The 23084-nt window shown below is 41.2% G+C and overlaps 1 protein-coding gene across 7 annotated transcripts in view; it reads left to right on the top strand.

The window, feature by feature from the left end:
* The window catches only part of ZFAT (zinc finger and AT-hook domain containing), a 231570-nt gene that overhangs the window by 48724 nt on the left and 159762 nt on the right, over window positions 1-23084 (top strand). For all 7 annotated transcript variants that reach the window (XR_003120881.1, XM_025394837.1, XM_025394842.1 and 4 more), the window contains 2 exons: window positions 752-928; window positions 20810-21061. Coding sequence is in view for 6 of the 7 variants with exons in the window: in XM_025394837.1 (XP_025250622.1) it covers window positions 752-928; window positions 20810-21061 (429 nt within the window). In the remaining variant the exon portion in view is untranslated. The remainder of the gene's footprint in view (window positions 1-751; window positions 929-20809; window positions 21062-23084) is intronic.

The raw sequence follows: 23084 nt of genomic DNA, 5'->3' as shown, positions 1-23084 counted from the left end.
TGGGCCTTTTGGCTCCAGAGCCGTTGTCCTTTTCAGTGGACAAAGCCACTTCCTTTCAGTCTAAGTATAATACTACAAAGATCTGGCTTTTAATTGTTATTGTATCCTGAATTTAATGTTTTGTTATATATCTTTATTTTATCAGTCTAAAAAGTGAGTGTTTTATTTCCCTCATTATATCTCCCTGTCTTATAATGAGACGAACATAATGAACTATTGGTAAATTTTTTGAATAATGAGAATGCTTTAAATAGGAATTCAGTGGCTTTAAAGAGGCAACAACTTCCCATCGTTTGATTGAAAGGTGCTTGCCTCTTGAGAAATGCTATTGTGGTCAGTTTTTCCTTGCACCTAATTTGAGAGAGTCTAGCAAGACTCCTTAATTGCCATCAGTGTGCAGTTCATTCATTTGAGGATTTAGTTTTTCAAGTTGCATATTTGTTTTTTACTTGGCTGTACTTATCCCAGAATCTGGGCTGATGAGTAGATTTGGGTAGCGAGGAGGTTTGTATTAGATACTATCCAGAAGGACTGAGGGTTGAGATACTGAATAAAGAACTTTCTGGCCCCTGGAATTCCCTGAAGATGAAAGTGAGTGGCCTGCCGTGGAGGTGACTGCCAGAGGGACACAATCTGGTAGAGGCTGGTGATGGCTCAGAAGGACAGCTTTTGGTATTTTCTTTGGCAATTGGAAGTAATAATTGTTTATGTGGAGATGAAATAACGTATTTTCCTTTTATTTTCCTTACAGAAAACACGGCCATCTTTATGTGTAAATGTTGTAACCTTTTCTCACCAAATCAGTCGGAACTCCTCTCCCACGTTTCCGAGAAGCACATGGAGGAAGGGGTTAATGTTGATGAGATTATTATTCCCCTGAGGCCTCTGAGTACACCTGAACCCCCCAGCTCAAGCAAAACCGGAGATGGTAAGGGGACTGGAGGGCGGGGCAGGATACCTTCTGACACACCTGTTGATGTTGATTTGCTCCTTGGGCATAGCAGAAGCCTAGACAATCCACATTTCCGAACCAGAAGTCACAAAAAGTGTCCAATTGTAGATACGCTCAAATAAGATTGTGTCTTTGAGATCCCATACCTGGCCCCCTGTAGGTGTCCTCCAGTGTCTGGTTGGCGAATGAATGAATGAATGAATGAATGAAAGGAAGTGGCAGTGTTCAACAGTGTGAAAAACTTGAGCTCGTTGTCAGACAAGTGTGGGTTTAACCCAGCCCTAGCACCTACTGGCCACATTACCTGAAGCCAATGATGTTACTTCTCAAAGCCTCACTTTGCTTCTCTTGACAAATGAAGAGAAATATGCTGGTTACAAGAGGGTCTGTGAGGATGAAGTTAAAGAATACACGTACAGGACCTAAGATGATGCCTGGCACACAGAACATGATAAAGGGAAGCTGTTGTTCTAACATACATGATTAATAAATAAGTCTGTATAATCTTACAACATTTTCCAATTCTTCCCGTAAACCTGGAACAAGGATTCAAATTGCAAAGCTTTGATTTGCACTGAATCCTGAATCCTTTGGGTTCATAGTCAATGTGCAAAGTGAGATGCATCTTGTCTGTAGTGTCCAGACATCGATCACTGAGTGGGTTATCAGATGCAGCAGGTGCACGGATCAGAGAAACCATCCAGGCACTGTAATTAGGTCCCCACAGACATAAAAAACATATAGCACATGAGGAACTGCTGCAAAGATCCTCACAAAACCCTAAGATAAAGGACAGTAGCTGGGCACCTGTGCAGAAGCCCAATACATAGCAGTCAGTGTCCCATTGCAGGGTTCATCAGCCACACTAATAATCCAGTGGCTCTTTCCTAGGAATATTCAGACTGGCATTTCTAAATAGGCTGGCTATTGATCATCTGTCGGACACCACTAACAAGGAGAGATTCCAGACAAAAAATGTTTTGGTTAATGATTCCCTCTGGTCATTCCCAGGGTTCTCAGAGAAACATGCCTGACAGAAGATTAAGTTTTTGGGAAGTTAGGAAGTTCTGAAAGTTACTGTTAGTGGCATAAAGTGAAAAACGAAAAAGATGCAGCTAGTGGTGGGTGAATAAGGAGCAGCAGTTAGTATTTGTTACTTCTGTCATCACCTTCAGCTAATAGCGTGTGTGTCCATGGCATGCTCAGCCCCTCACAGGCCTTGTGAGAGGACCTGTCCTCTCCCCATTTAGAGGAAGCAGGAGTGAGGAGGAAAGTTATATGGAATTGCGTCTCAACCAGTAGCACACGCTTGAGACCCTTTGCTTTGGGGTAGAGGAGGAAAGTTTGCATGGGGCACTGAGAGTCCGAACCTGCTTGGTGCCCAGGGCCTTGCAGTTCAGCGCCCTCCCTCTGCCCACCCAGCCTGTGTGAGTTCTGACCCCTGGCCAGAAGCTTTGTGACACCCACACTCTCCATGGCCCACTTCCCTGCTAGCAGTCAGTGCCTTGCTTTCCAAAGAGTACAGCTTCACAGAGAGGGCTTTAGTCAAGAACTGTGTACATCTGTGTACCTGCCTCTGGGGTTGAATGTTGGACTCAGAAAAATGGATAATGTCTCTTGTCCAATTCATATGGCAGATAGAAGCCATGTGGATCAATGTGGAAAGAACTTCTGGATTGGGTCTTGCAAAGCTTTTAGTTCTTTGCTTATTAAGATTCTCTTCTTTCTAAATGAGATGTGAATAAGAGAGAAATTTTAATTTTTAATTTTTTCATTTTCTTTTTGAGACTGAGTCTCACTCTGTTGCCCAGGCTTGAATGCAGTGTTGTGACACTGTTGCCCAGGCTTGAATGCAGTGGCGTGATCTTGGCTCACTGCCACCTCTGCCTTTTGGGCTCAAGCGTTCCTCTCACCTCAGCCACCTGAGTAGCTGGGACTACAGGTGCCTGCCACCATACCCAGCTAATTTTTGTATTTTTTTATAGAGACAGGGTTTCACCATGTTGCTCAGGCTGGCCTCAAACTCCTAGATTCAAGCAATCCACCCACCTAGGCCTCCCAGAATGCTGAGATTACAGGCATGAGCCACCATGCCCCACCTTTCATTTCTTTTATAAATAGGAAATGAATAAATGCTGAAAAAAGCAGAATTCACATAAAATTATGAGTGTCGGTGTTGTAAGGTGCATTTTCCGACTTCCACCCTTCCACACCTAACCAGTGTTAGTGAGAGACAGTGCCATTCTTGTAGGAGCTGGCCCTGAGCTTCTGCCCCTTCCCGGAGGTTCACCTCCCTCTCAACCATCCCCTATGCCCCTCTCCTCCCTCTCAACCATCCCCATGCCCCTCTCCTCCCTCTCAACCATCCCCCATGCCCCTCTCCTCCCTCTCAACCATCCCCCATGCCCCTCTCCTCCCTCTCATCACTGATCTACAGCCATGGGCCCCCGGCTGCTAGCGGAGGAGCAACTGAATGCAAATGCCATCCCTGCCTGGGAAGCCCCTTGTAGGTGTTCTTGCTGGTTCACTCGTGCATGTGGCTGGGACTCACTCAGCTTGGAGTCACCCTGAGGAACACTTCTCTGGCCCCAGGTGGGGCTGCAGGACTTTTCTCTGGATTCCCAGTACCCCACAACTAGACTTGTTTTAGTTCTGTCTCACCTGGGTGTGATTTCATTTGTCTCTGTGTTTCTCTTGCTTGTTGGGAAATGTCCCAAAGAAGGGATTTGGGCTGTTCAGCTCTTAGCCTCTGGTCCTGGCATGGGCACTGACACAGGGTATAGCCCCTTCCCTGTGTGTCCAGTGAATGGATTTTCTTTTGTTGTCCTTGCTTTCTTGCCTTGGGCCTTGCTGCCCTTCCCTGTCCCAGCTGTCACCCTTCGCTCAAGAAACTTCAGTGACTTTCCCCACCCAAAGCAGGGCTCCCCAAACTCATTTGACCTGGGGACCCTTCCGACTAGCATAAGACCCCTGACTTCTATGGAGTGCTGTTGGCAGCATGGGTTCACTGGTGGGGCCCTTCTCTTGGCGCTGCAGGCTCCTTCTACAGCCGAACAGCTGGAGGTCCTCTAGGCCTCCGGCTCCTTTTTCCCTCTGTGGTGTTGCAGATGAACCCACACTTGTAAAACTTCCCTTAACTCCTCCAGATGGACTTTGGTGCTTCTCTTGGGCGAATATACTATGGGGGTAAACCCATCAAAGCAATTACACTTTTCCTTTTACTTTTTTTTCTTCCCAGTTATAAGAGTAATTTTTTTTTTTTTTTTTTTTTGTTGTGGTGGTTTTTTTTTTTTTCCCCCCCGGGTGTGGAATGGTGCGATCTTGGCTCACTGTAACCTCCGCCTCCCAGGTTCAAGTGATTTTCCTGCCTCGACCTCCCAAGTAGCTGGGATTACAGGTGCCCATCACCACACCCAGCTAATTTTGGTATTTTTAGTAGAGATGGGTTTGCCACGTTGGCCAGGCTGGTCTCGAACTCCTGACTTCAGGTGATCAACTTGCCTCAGCCTCTCAAAGTACTGAGATTACAGGCATGAGGCCCCATGCCTGACCCTGAAATCTTGCTGTAAAAGAAAATTAAAGCAATATAATATGGGGAAAGCATGTTTTTCTAACTGCCTTCCAAGTTCTAGAAATAATGGTGCTAACAAGTGTGCTTCCAGACCTTTTTCTCTTTATATGTAAACATAAATACACTGTTATTGCTTTGTTATTTATAAGAAACAAAAATGGGATCATAATATATGTTCTGCAGTCTTCAAAAAATGTCAGCAGTATATATTGGGTATTTCTTCATTTTAATTCCGACATGTCTCCTAATTTCTTTTTTTAGTTTTATTGAGGTATAATTGACAAACAAAAAGTGTATGTATTTATGGTGTATATGTGGTATTTTGATATACGTATACATTGTGAAGTCACAGCCAACTTAACTCATGTATCTATTACTCCATGTAGTTAACTTTTTTATGTGTGTGTATGTATTGTGAGAAGATCTGTTCTTTTTCGGCTGTGTGTGATGGCTTACTCCTGTAATCCTAGCATTTTGAGAGGTTGAGGGAGGAGGATCACTTGAGCCCAGGAGTTTGAGACCAGCCTGGGCAACGTAATGGGACTCTGTCTCTACAAAAACAAAACAAAACAAAACGAAAGAAAATTGCCAGATATAGCACATATGCCTGTAGTCCCAGCTACTCGGGAGGCTGAGCCAGGAGGTTGAGGCTGCAGTGAACTGTGATTTGCACCACTGCACTCCAGCCTGGATGATAGAGTGAGATCCTGTTTCAAACATAAATAAATAAATAAATAAATAAATAAAACCCACCAAAAACCCGACCTCCTCTTTTAGCAAATGTCAAGTACACAATACTGTATTATTTGTATGCCCTAATTTTTTTTTACTGTCTCTATGGTATTTACTTCTATGGAAAATGCATAATTTACTCAACCTTTCTTTTCTTTTTTTGATGACATATGTTTTCTCTCTAATTTTGTGCTATTATAAATAATGTTACAATAAATGTTGTCACGAATATCATTGTACATTGTGCATTCAGGTTGGCTATATTCCTAGCAGAATTGCTTGTGTAGAGCAAGCAATTCTGCTAGGATTTAAAAGTTTGCTAGCATTTAAAAGTTTGCTAGGTTTTATCAGAATGCTCTCTGGAAAGGTTTTATCCATTTATATTCTCACTAGGATCTAAGATCTTCTGTTTTTCCGTATCCACGTCAACCCAAGCATATTATCTTATTGTAAAGAGTTTTTGCCAATTTGATAGTTGAAAAATGGAGTATTATTTTAATTTGCATTTTGCTGGTCACTAGTGAGGTTGACCATGTTTAATGTTTAATGGCTATTTACATATCTGTGGATTACTGTTCATATCAGTTGTCTGTGTTTTTGTTTGCTCTTTATTGATTTGTAGGAGCTCTTTGTATAGAAAATATTACCGCTTGTCTTTAGAGAATCTGTATGTACTCATTTTAAACCTCACAATGCATGACAATGATTATTTTATACAGTAAGTGTTCATTTAGAGTTAGCTACATATTTATGACTCTTTGGCTCTTCAGTCCTTGGATCTCCATCCATTCCATCTCCATCCATGGATGAGTTTTTTCTTCTGGTATAGAATACACTTTAGATTTCTTTGTAAAGAAATCTGAATGGAGCTGCTGATCATGAGCTCTCCTGGTTATTGCTTATCTGATGTGGTCCTAATTAGTATCTTTATTATTGTTATTTTGAGACAGAGTCTCACTCATTTGCCCAGGCTGGAGTGCAGTGGTGCGATCTTGACTCACTGCTACCTCCACCTCCTGGGTTCAAGCAATTTCCGGCTAATTTTTATATTTTTAGTAGAGACGGGGTTTTGCCGTGTTGGCCAGGCTGGTCTTGAACTCCTGACATCAGATGGTCTGCCTGCCTCGGGCTCCCGAAGTGCTGGGATTACAGGCGTGAGCCCCGTGCCGAGCCTATTGTCTTTGTTTTTAATATATATTTTTCTTGGGGATAGAATTTTAGGTTGGCTTTTTTTTTTTTTTTTCATTTCAGCACATTGCAAATATTATTTCATTGAATCCTGGCTTTTATTGTTGATAGAATGCCAGCTGTGAATCTGACTTTAAGTGCTTTTATTCCCTAGTCTCTTTGTTTTTGGTTTTTTAAAGTTTTACTGTGTTGCATCCAGGTAGGGTTAAATAAATGTTTACATTGATGTTGGTTGGTCTTCTTAAACCTATAGATTTATTATTTTTATAAATTTTAGAAAAATATAAACTGTTCTGCCTTCTGGTATTGCCTCTGCTTCATTATCTTTCTGTGACTTAAATGTTTGTTAGTCCTTTTGTATACCTTTAACCTAACTTTTGTGTTTTCTTTGCTTTTATCTTGTGCTGCATTCTGGGTATTTACTTCTGATCCATTTTCCAGTTCACTATTTTTTAACCTGTTATTTTTAGATAAAATTCATATGAAATAAAATTTGCCATTTTAACAATTTTTAAAATACAAAATTCAATGGTTTTACTGTGTTTACAAGATTGTACAACTTCTACAAGTACCTAATTCCAGAACATTTTCATTACTCCAAAAATAGCTCTGTACCAATTAAGCAGTCATTCAAGATGCATCCATGTTGTAGCATGTATCAGTGCTTCATTCTTTTTTTTATGGCTGAGTGATATTTCATTGTATGTATATGCTACATATTATCTATCCATTCCTGTTTTGATAGACATTTGAGTTTTCACTTTTAGGCTATTGAATAATGTTTCTATCAGCATTTGTTTACAAGTTTTCACATGAATATTTGTTTTCATTTCTCTTGGATATATGCCAAGGAGTGGGATTACTGGGTCATATGGCAATTGTATATTTAAGTTTTTCTAGGACTGTCAAACTTTTTTCAATGGCAGGTGCACCATTTTACATTTCAGTCAACAACATATAAAGGATCCAGTTTCTCCACATCCTTGCCAACACTTGTTAATTTTCACGTTTTGATTTGTACCCATCCCAGTGAATGTGAACTGGTATTTCATTGTGGTTTTGGTTTGCATTTTTGATGATTAATTTATTAATCATCAAATGATTAATATATATAATGATTAATTTATTAATCATCAAATGATTAATATATATAATGATTAATATATATATATAAATGATATTAAGCATTTAAATCTTTGATCAATTTTAAATTAATTTTTGCATATGATGTGAGGTAGAGTTCCAAATTTGTTCTTTTGCATGTGGCTATCCAGTTGTCCCAACATCATTTGTTGACAAGACTATTCTTTTCCCATTGAGAGGTTTTGGCACCCTTGTCAAAAATCAATTGAGTACAAATATATGAGTTTAATTCTGGACTCTGAATTCTATTTCATTGATCAATATGTCTCTTCTAATGTCAGTACTATACTGTTTAGATGGCTGTAACTTTGTAGTAAGTTTTGAAATGGGAAAGTTGGAATCTTCCAGCTTTGTTCTTCTTTATCAAGATTGTTTTGACTTTTCAAGGTCTTTTGCAATTCGACATGAATTTTAGGATCAGCTTGTTTGAGATTGCATTAGATCTGTATTAGTTTATTCTCACACTGCTATGAAGAAATACCCGAGTATTTTATAAAGAAAAGAGGTTTAGGCTGGGCGTAGTGGCTTATGCTTGTAATCCCAGCACTTTGGGAAGCTGAGGTGGGCGGATTGTGAGGTCAGGAGTTCGAGACCAGCCTGGCCAGTATGGTGACACCCTGTCTCTGCTAAAAATACAAAAATTAGCCGGGTGTGGTGGTGCGTGCCTGGAGTTCCAGCTTCTCGGGAGGCCAAGGCAGCTGAAGAATTGCTTCAACCTGGGAAGCGGAGGTTGCAGTGAGCTGAGATGGCACCACTGCACTCCAGCCTAGGTGACAGAGCAAGACTCTGTCTCAAAAAGAAAAAGAAAAAGAAAAGAAAAGAAAAGCGGTTTAATTGACTCATAGTTCCTCATTGCTGAGGAGGCCTCAGGAAACTTAAGATCATGGTGGAAGGCAAAGGAGAAGCAGGCACCTTCTTTACAGGGCAGCAGGACAGGGTGAGTGCAAACAAGGGGAAATGCCAGACACTTATAAACCTATTAGATCTTATGAGAACTCACTATCATGAGAACAGCATGGGGAAACTGCCCCTGTGATCCAATTACCTCCACCTGGTCCCACCCTTGACATGTCCAGATTATGGGGATTATAATTCGAGGTGAGATTTGGGTGGGGACACAGAGCCAAGCCATATCAAGATCCATTTAGAGACTACTGCCATCTTAACAATTTTAAACCTTCCAATCCATGAACATGGAATATCATTCCATTTATTTAGGTCTTGTTTAATTTCTTTCAACAATGGGTTGTATTTTTCAACGTACAACTCTTATACCTCCTTGATTACTTTAATTCCTAAGTATTTTATTCCTTTTATGCTACTGTAAATGGAACTGTTTTCATAATTTATTTTCAGATTGCTTATTGCTAGTTTATAAATACAACTGTTACTTGTTTATAGATATTTTATCCTGCAATTTTGCTGGACTTGTTTATTAGAGCTTGTGAACTTGTTTACTAGTTTTAAAAAAAACTTTTAAAAACTTGTTTATTAGTTTTTTAGTGTATTCCTCAGGAGTCTATACATATAATCTTGTCATCTGTGACTAGACATAATTTTACTTTTTCCTTTCTAATCTGGATTATTTGTATTTATTTTCTTGCCTAATTGCCCTGGCAAGAAACTCCAGTACAGGGTTGAGCAGAAATGATGAGTGGACATTCTTGTTCTGATACTATCTTAGAAAGAAAGCATCTAGTCTTTTGCCATTAAGTATGATGGTGTGTGTGCGCGCGTGTGTGTGTGTGTGAGTGAGACAGATGTTCTTCATTAGGTTAAGGAAGTTCCTTTTATTCTTAGTTTGTTGAGTGTTGTTTATTTTTTAAATCATAAAATGGTGTTGGATTTTGTCAGATGCTTTTTCTGAGTTTGTCGAGATGACCATGTGGTTTTTTCCTTATTTGTTGTATTAATATGGTATATTACACTGATATGTTTTTACATGCCAGGATGCATCACCCTTGTATTTTTGGGATAGATCTCATTTGGTCATGTTGCATAATCCTTTTGCTGTGCTGCTGGATTTGGTTTCCTAGTATTTTGTTAAAAATATTTGCATTTATATTCATAAGAGACATTGGTCTAGAGTCTTTGATGTCTTTGGTTTTGGTTTCAGGGTTATAGTGGCCTCATAGCATGACTTGAGAAGTGTTCCCTCCTCTTATATTTTTTGGAAAAGTTTTTAAGTATTGGTGTTAATTCTTCTTTAAACATTTGATAGAATTCACCAGTAAAACTGTTTAGTCCTGGGCTTTTTATTTTTTCACTGATTTAATCTCTTGTTATAAGTGTATGCATATTTGCTATTTTTGATTTAGGTTCAGTAGTTTGTCTTTCTAGGGAATTTTCCATTTTATCTAGGTTGTCTAATTTGTTGATGTATAATTGTTCTTAATACTCTTATTTTGATTTTTGTAAGATTAAATGGTAATGTTCTCCCTTTCATTATTGATTTTAGCAAATTAAGTCTTAGCTATTTTTCTTGGTAAGTTTAGTCAAAGGTTTTCCATTTTCTGTTTTCTTTGAAAAACATTGGTTTTGTTGATTTTTTCTTTTCTTTTTCTATATTTTATATAATCTCTTTCCATTCTAGGCATTATTATTTCTGTCCTTCTGCTTGTATTGGATTTAGTTTGCTTCTGTTTTTTTTTCCTTAAGTTGGAAAGGGTAGCTATTTGAGATAACCTATTTGATTTGAGATATTTCTTGTATCTTTCAGATCCGTCTCTCTCTTTCTTTCTTTCTCCAGCTTTATTAAGGTATACTTAACAAAATTGTGTAAGTTTACAGTGATGATTTGTTATACATATACATTGTGAAATGATACCACAGTCAAGCTAGTTAACACATCTATTATCTCACGTAGCTACCATTATATTTGTATATGTGTGGTGAAAACATTTAAGATATGTCTTAGCAAATTTTAAGTATACAGTACAAGTATTGTCAGTTATAGTCACTATGCTTTACCTTAGATTCCCAGGATGCATTGAATCTATAGGTTGCTTTTGTTAGTATGAACATTTTAACAATATTAATTCTTCTGACCCATGAATGTGGGATATCTTTCCATTTATTTGTGTCATCTTCAATTTCTTTCATTGATACAGTTTTTAGTGTACAGATCTTTCACTTTGATTACTTTTACTCCTAAGTTTTTTGATGCTATTGTGAATGGGATCGTTTTCTTTTTCAGTTGTTTTTGTGTAGAAACACAACAGATCTTTGTATGTTGATTTTGTATCTTGTAACATTTGTAACTTTATACATTATCCAAAAGCTATTAGAAGTATAATCTTTAGGGCTTTCTATATCTAAGATTATATCATCCACAAACAGAGACAGTTCTGCTCCTTCATTTTTACTTTGCATATTTTGTATTTTTGCTTACCTAACTACTCTGGCTAGGATTTCCAATGCCAGGAAGAATGTAAGTGGTGAGAGTAGGCACCCTTGACTTATTCCTGATCTTAGAGGAGAGCTTTCAACTTTTCACATTGATTATTATGTTAGCTGTGGCTCTGTCATTTGTTGAAGCATTTTCCTTTATTATGTTGTGGTACATTCCTTGTTATCTAATTTTTTGAGAGTTTTTGTCATGAAAGGTTGTTGAATTTTGTCGAACTTTTTCCCATACTTATTGAGATGATCATGTATGATTTTTGTCCTTAATTCTATAAATGTTATATATCACATTTATTTATTTGAATGTGTTGAACCAGCCTTGCATCTCAGTGATAACTCCCTCTGTATCATGGTGTGTAATTTTTTTAATGTGCTGTTGAATCTGGTTTGTTAGCATTTTTTGAGTATTTTTTGTATTATCAGGAATATTGGCCTGTAATTTTCTTTTTTTTGTATTATCTGTCTAGCTTTGGCCTTACAAAATGAGTTGGGAGGTATTCCCTCCTCTTTAGTTTTTTTTGTAGAATCTGAGTAGAACTGGAATTAATTCTTTTTTAAATGTTTGGTAGAATTCACCAGTGAAACCACCTGGTCCTGGACTTTTCTTCGTTGGGAGATTTTGATTACTGATTCAGTTTCCTTACTTGTTATTGGTCTATTCAGTTTTTCTATTTCTTTATGATCCAGTCTTGGTAGATTGTGTGATTCTAAAAATTTATCAGTTTTTTCTAGGTTATCTAGTTGGTTGGCATATAATTGTTGATAGTAGTTTCTTATGATCGTTTGTCTTACTGTGGTGCCACTTATAATGTGTCCTTTTTTATTTAATTTAATTCATTTGTGGCCTCTCTTTTTTTCTTCGTTAGTCTAGCTAAGGGTTTCTCAACTGTGTTTATCTTTTCAAAAAACAAACTCTTAGTTTGTTGATCTTTTTTAGTCTTTTACTATCGTGTTTGTTTCTGTTCTACTCTATTATTTCATTCTATCTGCTCACTTTGGGCTTAGTTTATTCTTTGTCTAATTCCTTGAGTTGTAAAATTATGTTGTTTATTTGAGATTTTTTTTTTTTCTAATGTAGTCAATAAACTTTCTTTTTAGAATTGCTTTTGCTACATCCTATAAGTTTTGGTATGTTGTGTTTTTGTTTTGTTCATCTCAAAGTATTTCTAATTTCCCTTATGATTTCCTTTTTGGCCCAATGGCTATTTAAGAGTACCATTTAATTTTCATCAATTTTTGAATTTCCCAAATTTCTTCCTTTTTATTTCTAATTTAATTCCACATACTTGAATGATTTCCATTCTTTCTTTCTTTTCTTTTTTTTTTTTTTTTTGAGGTGGAGTTTCGCTCTTTCGCCCAGGCTGGAGTGCAGTGGCGTGATCTTAGCTCACTGCAACCTCCGCCTTCCGGTTTCAAGCAATTCTCCTGCCTCAACCTCTTGAGTAGCTAGGACTACAGGCACCCGCCACCACACCCCGTTAATTTTTGTATTTTTTTTTTTTTTTTTTTTTTAGTAGAGACTGTGTTTCACCATGTTGACCAGGCTACTCTCAAACTTCTGACCTTGTGATCTGCCCGCCTCGGCCTCCCAAAGTACTGGGATTAGAGGCGTGAGCCACCGCGCCCAGCCCAGTTCTTTTAAATGTATACAGACTTGACTTATGGCCTAATATGTTGTCTGTTTTGGAGAATTTTTCATGTGGACTTGAGAATAGTTTGTATTCTGCTGTTGCTGGGTGGCATGTTCAGTATGTGTATTAGAATTTGTTGGGTTATAGGGTTATTCACATCTATTTCCTGGCTGATGCCCAGATTTTCTAAAGAGGAATACGTGGCTTAGGGACTCAGAGGAGTTAAAACAGCATGCTCAAGATTACCTATTTAGTAAGTGAGGGGGAGGGATTTAGGCCCAGCTGATTTGATGTTATTTGCATGTTATGGTGGTAGTCCAGGAACAATCAAATTCTTATCACTGAGCCTACTTTTATAAATTATTTTCCTTTATTAAATAATTTACTTTTGACAAATTCTTCTTGAATATATTTTCTTTTTTGTGTGTATGCTAAACTACTTTTGTCTGTGTAGTTTAATTTTGAAAAGCATTAATTTGTTAGTTAAACTCAGCCTTTTAATATGACAAATTTTTTTAAAAGTCTTTCATTATGAACTTCAAGTCTTTCTTTTTCTCTTTGTGAAAGTTCATAAAATTTGAGGCTTGTAGAGGCTTAGTTTCTCTCTAATGATTTTCATTCAGGTTTAACCTTCACAATTCATTTTAAGTTGAGAGATACTTGAAATGGTTTAATTAAACCTTTAACTGAGTAGTAATTGATTTATTATTTTGGTCTCTCGTTATAACATGAAGGTACTGAAATCCTCTGGTTTATTTTATAGCCTTTTAATCTTTTTTGCTCATGTAGGAAGTGATCTGCAGAAAGACCTTTCATTTTCCTCCTCTTTTCCTCATCAAACCTCTGGCTGTGATCCAAGAAGAAATTTCCTAATGGACCAAGCTTATTCTCGTGTGTGTGATCACATGTGCATGTGAGTGTGTGAGCATACCTCTGCATGTATGTATATGGGTGTGTTTGTGAGTGCACATGTATGTGTGTATATGGGTGTGTTTCTGTGCATGTGTGTGATTGTGCATATAGGCATGTTTGAGTGTGCACATATGTGTGTGATTGTGTATGTGGACATGTTTGAGTGTGCACATATGTGTGTGCATAGATGGTGTGTGAGTGTGCATGTGTGTGATACTGTATAGGCGCATGTGAGTGTGCATGTGTGTGATTGCATATCTGGGCGCATTGTGAGTATACGTGTGTGTGTGATTGTGAGTATGGGCACGTTTGTGAGTGTGCTGTGTGTTGTGGGCACATGTGTAAGTGCATGTGTGTGTGGTGGGCACATGTATAAGTGCACATTTGTGTATGAGATTGTGTATACAGTACATTTGTGAGTGTGCACATGTGTATGTGGTTGTGTACATGGGCGTGTGTGAGTGTGCGTGTGTGGTTGTGTGGGTGCTTGTGTATGTGTGTATGATTGTGTATATGGATATGTGTGTGCACGTGTATGATTTTGTATATGGGTGTGTATAAGCATGTGTGTGTGAGAGTGTATGTGCACACACATGCATTCATTTATCCTGATGGAGGCTGGGGCAATTGAGGAAGACTGTACATGGGTCTCCCAAGAGCCTTGTTTTGTCTCTCCCATCTTCTCTCTCATTTCAGACCCTCTGTAGGAACTCTTCCTTTCTTATCTTTCCTTTCCTTTCCTCTCCCCTCCCCCTTTCCACCTCTGTAGTCGTTAACTGTTTGTTGGGTGCCTACTGTATGTCTGGGTGCTGTGCTAGGTGCTGGGGCTGCAGGAGGGGCCCACAGGCTGTTGACTCTGGCTGCCTAGCTGGCGAATGGCAAATAGGCAAAAAGGCAGTTTCAGTGCAGCAGGGTGAGGGCCTCTGTGCGGTTAAGTTCAGGCTGCTAAAGACGTCCTCTAATGTGAGGGTAAAAGGAGGCTTCCCAGGGGAGGTTGATGTCTATGTTTAAATCTGTATGTTGTCTCTTCTGGGCATTTACCACAAATCAAGTCATTCTGAGTGCACGTACGAACACTGAGCCCTCTGATATGCATGGTCAGCCGCGCAGTGTAGTGGAAAGGGCACACGTCTTGGAATCAGACTTAGGCTCCGTTCCTGGAGCTTTCACGTGATTGCTGGGGCCTTGGCTGGCACATAGGGACCTTTGTGCAGATTACAAAAGGTGTCACCATTCTGAGGGGATGAGCTAGTAACAGGAGCTGTTTCTGGGTGAACAAACATAAAACATGCTCAGAGCTGATGCAGCCAGTGCCAGAGCTTACAGCTTGGCTAGTGGAGTTTGGCCCTGGTGAGTCTTCAGTCACCGCCTCACACAGGGCACAGTCTGCACCACAGCCTTAAGGCTCTGCTGGGGGCTTAGGCAAGTGGCATGGCCCCTCCAGGCTGTGACTTTTGTCATCTGTCAAAGGGAGATAAGATACTGGCCTTTTTCATAGGTTCTGAGACAAGTGCATGTTCATACATGATGCCTTAGTCCATAGTGACTGCCTGATAGACTTTGTACCCTCCTGTACCTTACATCCATGTACTTCCCAGCCCAGGGAGTGGGGTCACACTGAAGCTTGTCACTGCATGAGACTATCATCATTTTCCTGCAGAACTTAGTGAAGAGGTCACAGTGTGTTATTTCTGTGCTCAGATATTAGTTGAACTGTCCAAAGGACTTGCTATGACATGGGTATGAAGTTCACTGACTTTGAGGCAAACAGGTCTGTATTCAATTGTTGATTCTGCCATTTATTAATTCCCTGACCTTGGAGCAAATTAGTTAATCTTCTTAAGCCTCAGTGACCTCGACTATATGATGGGGATCATACTAATGCTTCCCTTGGGGGTTAAATGAGGTCATGCATGTGAAGTGCTTAGCATGGTGCCTGAGATATATGTGCTTGATAATGATTAGTTATCACCATTATTTACATGGCATTTCCACGATATGGCTGGTAAAAGTATAAGGAACAGGCTTGGGATGCCTTCATCCTCCCTGGTGCCTGGCATTGTGGAACAGGATGCAGTCTGTCCCTGCGAAGGGGATATTGCAGTCCTCATAAACCTAAGAGGCTTGTGTTCCCTTATTTATGATAAATAATTCATTGTCTCCCCTACTGCTTCCTGAGCTTTGGAAATAAACGTCAGGGAGATTGACTGTCAGGGCCTTAAAATGTTAGTCTTTCAGGATTTTCTGAAATTCTGGAGTTGGCGTGACTAGAGATTGAGCTGCCCTGTGCGAGTGCTGGGAAGCTGGCCTTATCCAGGGTTTCAGGCATAATAAAATTTGTGGGTCTTTAATTCTGTATTGGATTTCCTGGTGTAAGAGCTATTTTAAAATGAAGAACTCAAGGAAAAAATGCATATTGAGTCAGAATGAATGAGAATGCATGTACATCAGGCAATCATATTATCTAACTGTGGACCAGGTGGGAGGATAATAGTTTCTTAAAAGAGATATTCTAAGTCAGAATCTTAATGACTATGGCCATAATATTAAACAGTTGCCATTTATCAATCACCTCCTGAATTCTGTGCTCAGCATCATAATGGATTGCTTTTATCGGTAGTGACTCTATAAAATAGAGGCAGTTTTGTGTTTATTTTTCACATTGGAAACGGAGGTTCAGGGGAGATTCGAACCCAGGTCAGTCCAGCTCCAAGCCAGCATTCTCTGCACAGCACAGATTGTCTCTATTAAAGTATCTAAAGCTGACCTTTTCTTACCCATGCTTCAGGGGTATGTGATTCTGCAGAAACATTTTTGTCTGGGAATAAGGAAACCCAAATTCCAGTTCTGTGTGCTCAGCAGCTGGTTCTGGAAAATGTGCCAAGCCACTTGAACCATTGCATCCCTTGTTTCTTTTCCTATTGAGGACATTATGTTTGCTACATCCATCTCTTAAGATTTTTATAAGGCTAAAATGAGATAATAGCTGGGAAAGTGCCTTGCAAACTTGAGTGATGCACAAATAAAGGGCTTACATTATTAAATTTTTGATAATGTTGGGCTATTTTTTTCATAATGTTCATGTTGTGTTTTGATTGAGTTAGAAGAAATCCTTTGGCTGATTCTCTGCCCCTTGCTAGTTTTTGGCCTTGGATCCGCAAGGATGATTTTCTGACTAAGAGGAAGTTGTCCCCACACTGTGGATTTAGAGCAGGGTTAAGAGGCTCTGTGGCTCAGCCCTTTCTTCCTGTTGGAAACTAGGGATGCAGGAAATGGCTTCTTTTCCAGATGTTTCTTTTCCTATCATCAAACAGTGGATCAGTGTGTTCTTATTACTTGTATCTACTCCACATCCAGCTCTGTTCAAGACCCTGTGGGACCCAGGAATTAAAAGGCCAGCTCAGACCTCAGGGTTTTTCATAAAAGGTGGGGAAAAATAGGAACAATCAGGGAGTGATCTGGGCACATACACACCCTACGTGTGTGTGGCTCACACTGTGATTCGAATCAAGCTGTGGGGATAGTCATCCTGCTCACTTAGCTGGGGACACCTCATGGAGGAGGCACTGAGGTCTTAATTGGACCGGACATGTTAGGATTTGAACTGGGGCTTGGTGTCTGATTTGTAGTGAAGGAGGTGGTCACAGTTGGGTAGAATAGTACAAGTAAGTGAAAAGAGACAGGCATTCTCTGTAGATATATTTGGAGAAGTCTAGAAAATTGCCCTGAACAGTCAAGGGGGAGGAAGAAGGAAGTGGGGGCACTGTGTGTGTGTGTGTGTGTGTGCGCGCGCACGCGCGCACGTGCATATGTGTAGGGTTGGATCACGTGCTAAAGGACCTTGAAGGCCAGGCCTGAGAGTTGTGGGCAAAGCATCCAGAACAATGGAAGGTTCTAGAGTGAGGGAATGACAGATGAGGGATGGAGACAGAGAAAGTCCAGAGCAGGAAGCTGGAATGTGGAAACTGCAGGGATCTGGGTGGTGAGGTTGCTGTGTGAACAGAGAGGGGATTTACTAGACAGACATCTTTAGGGCAAAGTCCATAGAGTTTAGTGACAGATTAAATAAAGGAATTTAGAGGGAGGAAGAAGAATTAAAGCTAACTCCATTGAAATGTTTTGATTTAGAGGTTACATGATTTTCCTTGCCCAGTTCCAAGGTTCTCAGCTCTGCCATAAAATGCGAGTAGTTGACAGCAGCAACTCATTTTCAGAGCTTAAATTATTCAAGTTCATTTATGAATATTTCATTTTTAGCTAGCTAATTGGTCTTGAGGATCTGAATTATGGATGCAGCAAGCTGGAAGATTAGTTTTGTCACCATCGTGTTTGAGGTTTTCCAAAGCTTTCAGGCCGATTTTATTTCTTCGTTGCCGTGGAATTAATTGTGCATTACTCATCAGTTTAATTCACCCAGAGTTGCTTGCTGGCTGCCTGCTGTGCAGGGCACCAGGTTAGGTGCTGAGGGGGATACAAAGTAATCTGGACAGGGACTCAGCCTTCGAGGAGTCTCCAGTCTGGGGGAGGGGAGACTCACAATGGCTGCTGTACCGCACACTGTGCTGTGCTCCAGCACATGCAAGCACTGTGGCTCCGTGTGCTCCATTGAGTCTGTGTGGAGAAAACACTGGGTACCCCGCAACAGTAAGTTTGCTAAACTCAAGCTTAAGGGCACAGTTCTCCGCAAGACGAGCAAGTCCGCCCAAGACTCCTGATCCCGGCCACAAGTTTGGGGGGGTGTCTCCTGGACCACCCTTACTTCTTTCTTACTACTACAGATTTGGAAGGTCCCTATGGCCTCTCTCAGCTTTGAGAATTTGCTAGAATAACTCACAGAACTCAGGAAAGCCCTGTCCTCATTATTATAATTTGATTATACTCAAAGGATGCAAATTAGCCAATTAAAGGGAGAGAGGTGTGTAGGTAAAGTCGCAGACTGGGAAGGTCCCAGACGTGGAGCTTTTGGTCCACCCATGGAGTCCTGAGCAAAGTTACCTCTCTCCTGGCTACAATGTAGGATAGCACTCAAGAGTATTTCTAATCAGGGAAGCTCACTCAAGCCTTGGTATCCCGAGCTTTTATTAGGACTCCATGACACACTGCCCACATGCCACCTTTTAGTCCCTGTCCCTCCTGTAGGTTCTGACTGATGCCTTTTGTTTTCCAAAGTCCCCATCATAAATCCCATTGTTTGTCTGGTGGCCAAAGTCCCTAGGTAAACAAAGATGCTCCTATCAGGAGGGACATCCGGGGGCCCAGAAATCACCTCCCTGTAGCCAAGGGCAAAGGCCAGACTTCTCTTTGGGTAAAGTTAATTCTTCACTACACAATCGCATCCTCCTAGAGTGTTTCAGGGGAGTGGCTTGTGTCTGCGGGATGGCAGAGTCTGTCACTGGGTTTAGACCTGGGCCACAGACTTCAGTAAACTGTTAGGCACCCTGTTTCTGGAACTCAGCTGACATGACACGAGGTGGGTGTTTTGTAGCCTCTCTGCTAATTCTGCTTCTCTGATATGAATTGCTGCTTCAGTAGGTTGTGCAAGTACACATTGTTGTGAAAAAGAATAAGGAGAAAAGTTTTAAAGACTCCAAGGGAAATGGTTTCTTCTTACTCTGTACCTTTTATTTCTTTCCTCCCCTCTCCCGTGCACATGGGCTGGTTTTCCTGTAAACACAGCCTTTGTTCTCCTTGTTTAAATCTAGGGAGGGCTCCCAGGGCCTTCTGTCTCTTGTTTTATCTGGTTTGCCTTCCTGTCATTAAGTACCTTCTCCTCCTTTGTGCTCCCCTGCCCACCATGCCCCAGGGAGATAGAGTGAAGGCAGGAATCTCGCTGGCTGCCCTAGTGCAGTGCTCTGGTTTGGATCTTTCAGCCAAAGCTGACCTACTCACCAGTGGTGTTGCAGTTCGGTCGAAGCTCTGTTCCAGCAAGAGCCCTCCTTTCCCAGGAAATCTCTTGCCTCATTCTGGTGCCAGGTTTCCCTGAGGTCTTGGGTACCCCGTACCAAGGTAGGCTCCTTTGTCCAGATTCCCTGTGGTCAGGCTGTTGTGTCCCTGCAGACTGTGCCCCAGACTGTCCTTCCCATCTCTGCTCCCTTCTGCCCCTGTGGCCTCCCTGTTTGATTTGTGAGCACAAGTGACTTACTTAATGGGTCCTCATGGTAGTAGCAGTAGATAAAGTGGCTGGTGTCCTACTGCATAGAGCAACAGCTTTAGAGAGAGCAGGAAGGGACCTGAGAGACATCCTGATATCTACAGATGCACGTGTACCCAAGATAGTGCCCGCTCACCCCTCTTCTCTGTCGCCCAGGCTGGAGTGCAGTGGCATGATCTCAGCTAACTGCAAGCTCCGCCTCCCATGTTCACGCCTTTCTCCTGCCTCAGCCTCCCGAGTAGCTGGGACTACAGGCACCTGCCACCACGCCCGACTAATGTTTTTTTTTTTTTTTTGTATTTTTTGTAGAGATGGGATTTTACCACGTTAGCCAGGATGGTCTTGATCTCCTGACCTCGTGATCCACCCACCTCAGCCTCCCAAAGTGCTGGGATTACAGGCATGAACCACTGCGCCCGGCCCCGCTCACCCCTCTTAATTCCCACCTTCATTCTGGAGATGAATGCCTTAAAAATTAACACTAATTGAGAAGAAACACAAGTTGTAAAATGATTTTAAACTTGCTCTAAAGCAGCTGTGATCATGCCATTGAAAATCACTAGGTCGCTAGGAAACTGGAAAAATATTGTTATTGTCTTTAGTGCTATAATTTGTGGCTTTAGATTGTAATTATTTTTTCTTTTTCTTGCCAGGACTATTTGACTCTAATAATTATGACTCCTTGAGATAATCTGAATAGTTGTGTAACTCATTAAGGGCATGACAAGCTCAGCAGCCTTTGAGAACGCTTTGCAGAGAAGTCCCTAAGCAGTTTCTGAGAACTAGATTTCAGTAAAAATGGTGCTTAACAAGGGGCAGGATTTGTGAGCAGGGGGTTGACAGCCGCAACGTAAAATCCTCCCAGCATTGCTGAAGAAAGATGTACAGAGATGCCAATAAACTGATTTTCTTGAATCAGAACATTAGAACATTGATTACCCATTAGTACACAGATGCAATGATATTAGCACCAAAGATAATTGTTTGCAGCTGTGGAATCACTTCAGATTTGTCATTTTTAATAAAACGTGAAATCTGAACATATCCTGACACTTGGAGGGTGAGCGTGAGCCCTGCAGTGCCGTCTCATGTGACTCCATTGTGCCCTCTTGTTTCCTCTGTAGAGTTTTTGGTCATGAAGAGGAAGAGAGGCAGGCCTAAGGGGTCCACGAAGAAGCCCAGCACAGAAGAGGAGCTGGCAGAAAACATCGTGAGTCCGACTGAGGACGGCCCGCTGGCTCCAGAGGATGGGAACAGCCTGCCTCCAAGCAGCTTGGAGTGTAGCAAGTGCTGTCGGAAGTTCTCCAACACGCGCCAGCTGCGGAAGCACATCTGCATTATCGTGCTGAATTTGGGTGAGGAGGAAGGAGAAGCAGGTAAATGCTGCCAAATGGCTGAACATGTCAATTTCTTATGAAGAGGTGTATCTGCTAATATCAGGTTTCACTGGGTCAGTTATTACTGGGAAATAGCCCATATTTATTCAGCTCTCACCCATCTGGAAAAGTGCTTATTTTCTTAATGATGACTGACTATTACTGTAAGTAATCTTTGAAGTGAATGTGTCATCTGGGAGTTGATGCCCATGGCATGCAGGTCAGGGGGCTGCTGTGCTAGATGCTTTGAGAGTTGCAGGGATGGTAAAACACAGCCTCTACCTTTGCTGAGCTTATGTTCTGGGAAAGAAGACAAGGTTTTAAATGCATCATGTTAATGGATAACAAATTGTCAACAGGAGAGAGCATTCTGATGGAAAGTCGGGAGCGAATCTGGTGTCACAGTTTGGGTGGTATTGAATTAAAGGAAGGAGGGATGTCTTATTGGATGGATGGGGCCATGTGGGCTGAAGTGCAGCAGTTAGGATCCTCAAGGCTCCTATGAGGGACCTTGATGGGCCAGTGTTGGCTGAGGACTAGATTTTGGTGGGCATTCTTGAAGAAAATAAAGACTATCAGGTACTTCCTTCAGATACATTCTTGACTAGGCTTCAGCTCTGAAGCAGCTTCTAAGAGAGGCTGAAAGGCGGATAAATGTGACCAGGGGATGAAGTCACTGTGCGGTAGCGTGTCTGCAGATGGCCTTCGTCGGAGGAGTGAAATAGCAAGGCTGCACTGGAGCGGTTAGGGCCTCTGCTGTGGGTTCTGTTGTTGGTTCCTTGCACCATTTTTGAAGCCTTCAAACTGTACCCCGTGTTTAAGTTCTTTTTGTTTTGTATTGTGCTAACCATGTTATGTGGGAGGCAGTTCTCATTAAGAACATAGGCTCTGGGTTACGACTATCTGGGTTTGCATCCCAGCTTCTGCACTTGTTCACTTCATTTTGCCTCAGTTTCCTCATCTGTAAAATTGGAATAAAAGCAGTACTGTCTCCTATGGTTGCTTTGACAATTAAGTGAGATAGGATTTGTAAAGTGCTTCCAGTAGTACCTGCCGTATCAAAAGCACCGAGTGAATGCCAGCTATTACAGTGAGCCGTTCATAACCACATGGATACACTACTGTTGTCATCCTTCCTGCTTCATGGATAAGGGCGTTTAGACTCTGAGAGATTAAGTAATTTGTTTAGGGTCCTTTAGTTATTAAGGGGACCTGGCCTTTGAACCCAGGCCGTCCTACTCTGACCCCTGTTCTTAAATTCTTTACTATAAATGCCTCCCTGCAATGAGCAAGACTCTTGGTTTGCAAAACCCTATCATAGTTTGGGTGAATTATTGAGTAACTCATCAACTAATATTTATGGAACATCTAGGTTGGTGGCCAAGGCTCATTGCCAACATCTGTACAAGTTGTAGAAAATACCAGACACTGTTCCTGCTCATAAATAACTCTCAAGGCAATGATGTAAAACCCTGTGGGGCTGCACGGGCTCATGAAAATAACCCATGAGGATCAAAGGAGGTGGAGCTGTCCCTAAATGGAGCCTGAGTAATTGCCGTGTGAGAGCTGTAGCCCGGGAGTGCTGTCATTTCAGAAGAATCCGTATCGTGTTTCAGAACCTAAAGTCCTTTTGGGAAATAAAGATAATTTTAGAAATGAAACGGTTGAAAGACGAAGGATTAGGATGGACCTCCCCTGAACCCGAAGCTCTGATTTCCAGTGATTTGTTAATCACTGGATTTGGGTTATGGAGTCTTTCCCCCACCCTCTTATGCGTGCATGCACACACTCTGTCTCCCTCTCTCTCTCTCCCTTTCTCTCTGTCTCTCTCTCTCTGCCTCCCATGCGTACACATGCATGCCCCTGCTCCAGCACAGCTAGGTAACGGTGTTGTGTTTTCATCAGTGCTAGCCATCGAGGCAGCTCTGCTGTCTGTAGTTTCTGCACTGCCTGAGCCCTTCAGAGAATCCAGTTCTCTCCAACCATTTGGTGCTGTCTTCTCGAGAATCCCTTTTGTTAGTAC

The sequence above is a fragment of the Theropithecus gelada genome, chromosome 8 (assembly GCF_003255815.1).
Source record: "Theropithecus gelada isolate Dixy chromosome 8, Tgel_1.0, whole genome shotgun sequence".
Taxonomy (NCBI): Eukaryota; Metazoa; Chordata; class Mammalia; order Primates; family Cercopithecidae; genus Theropithecus; species Theropithecus gelada.
This window is presented reverse-complemented; position numbering and strand designations above follow the sequence as displayed.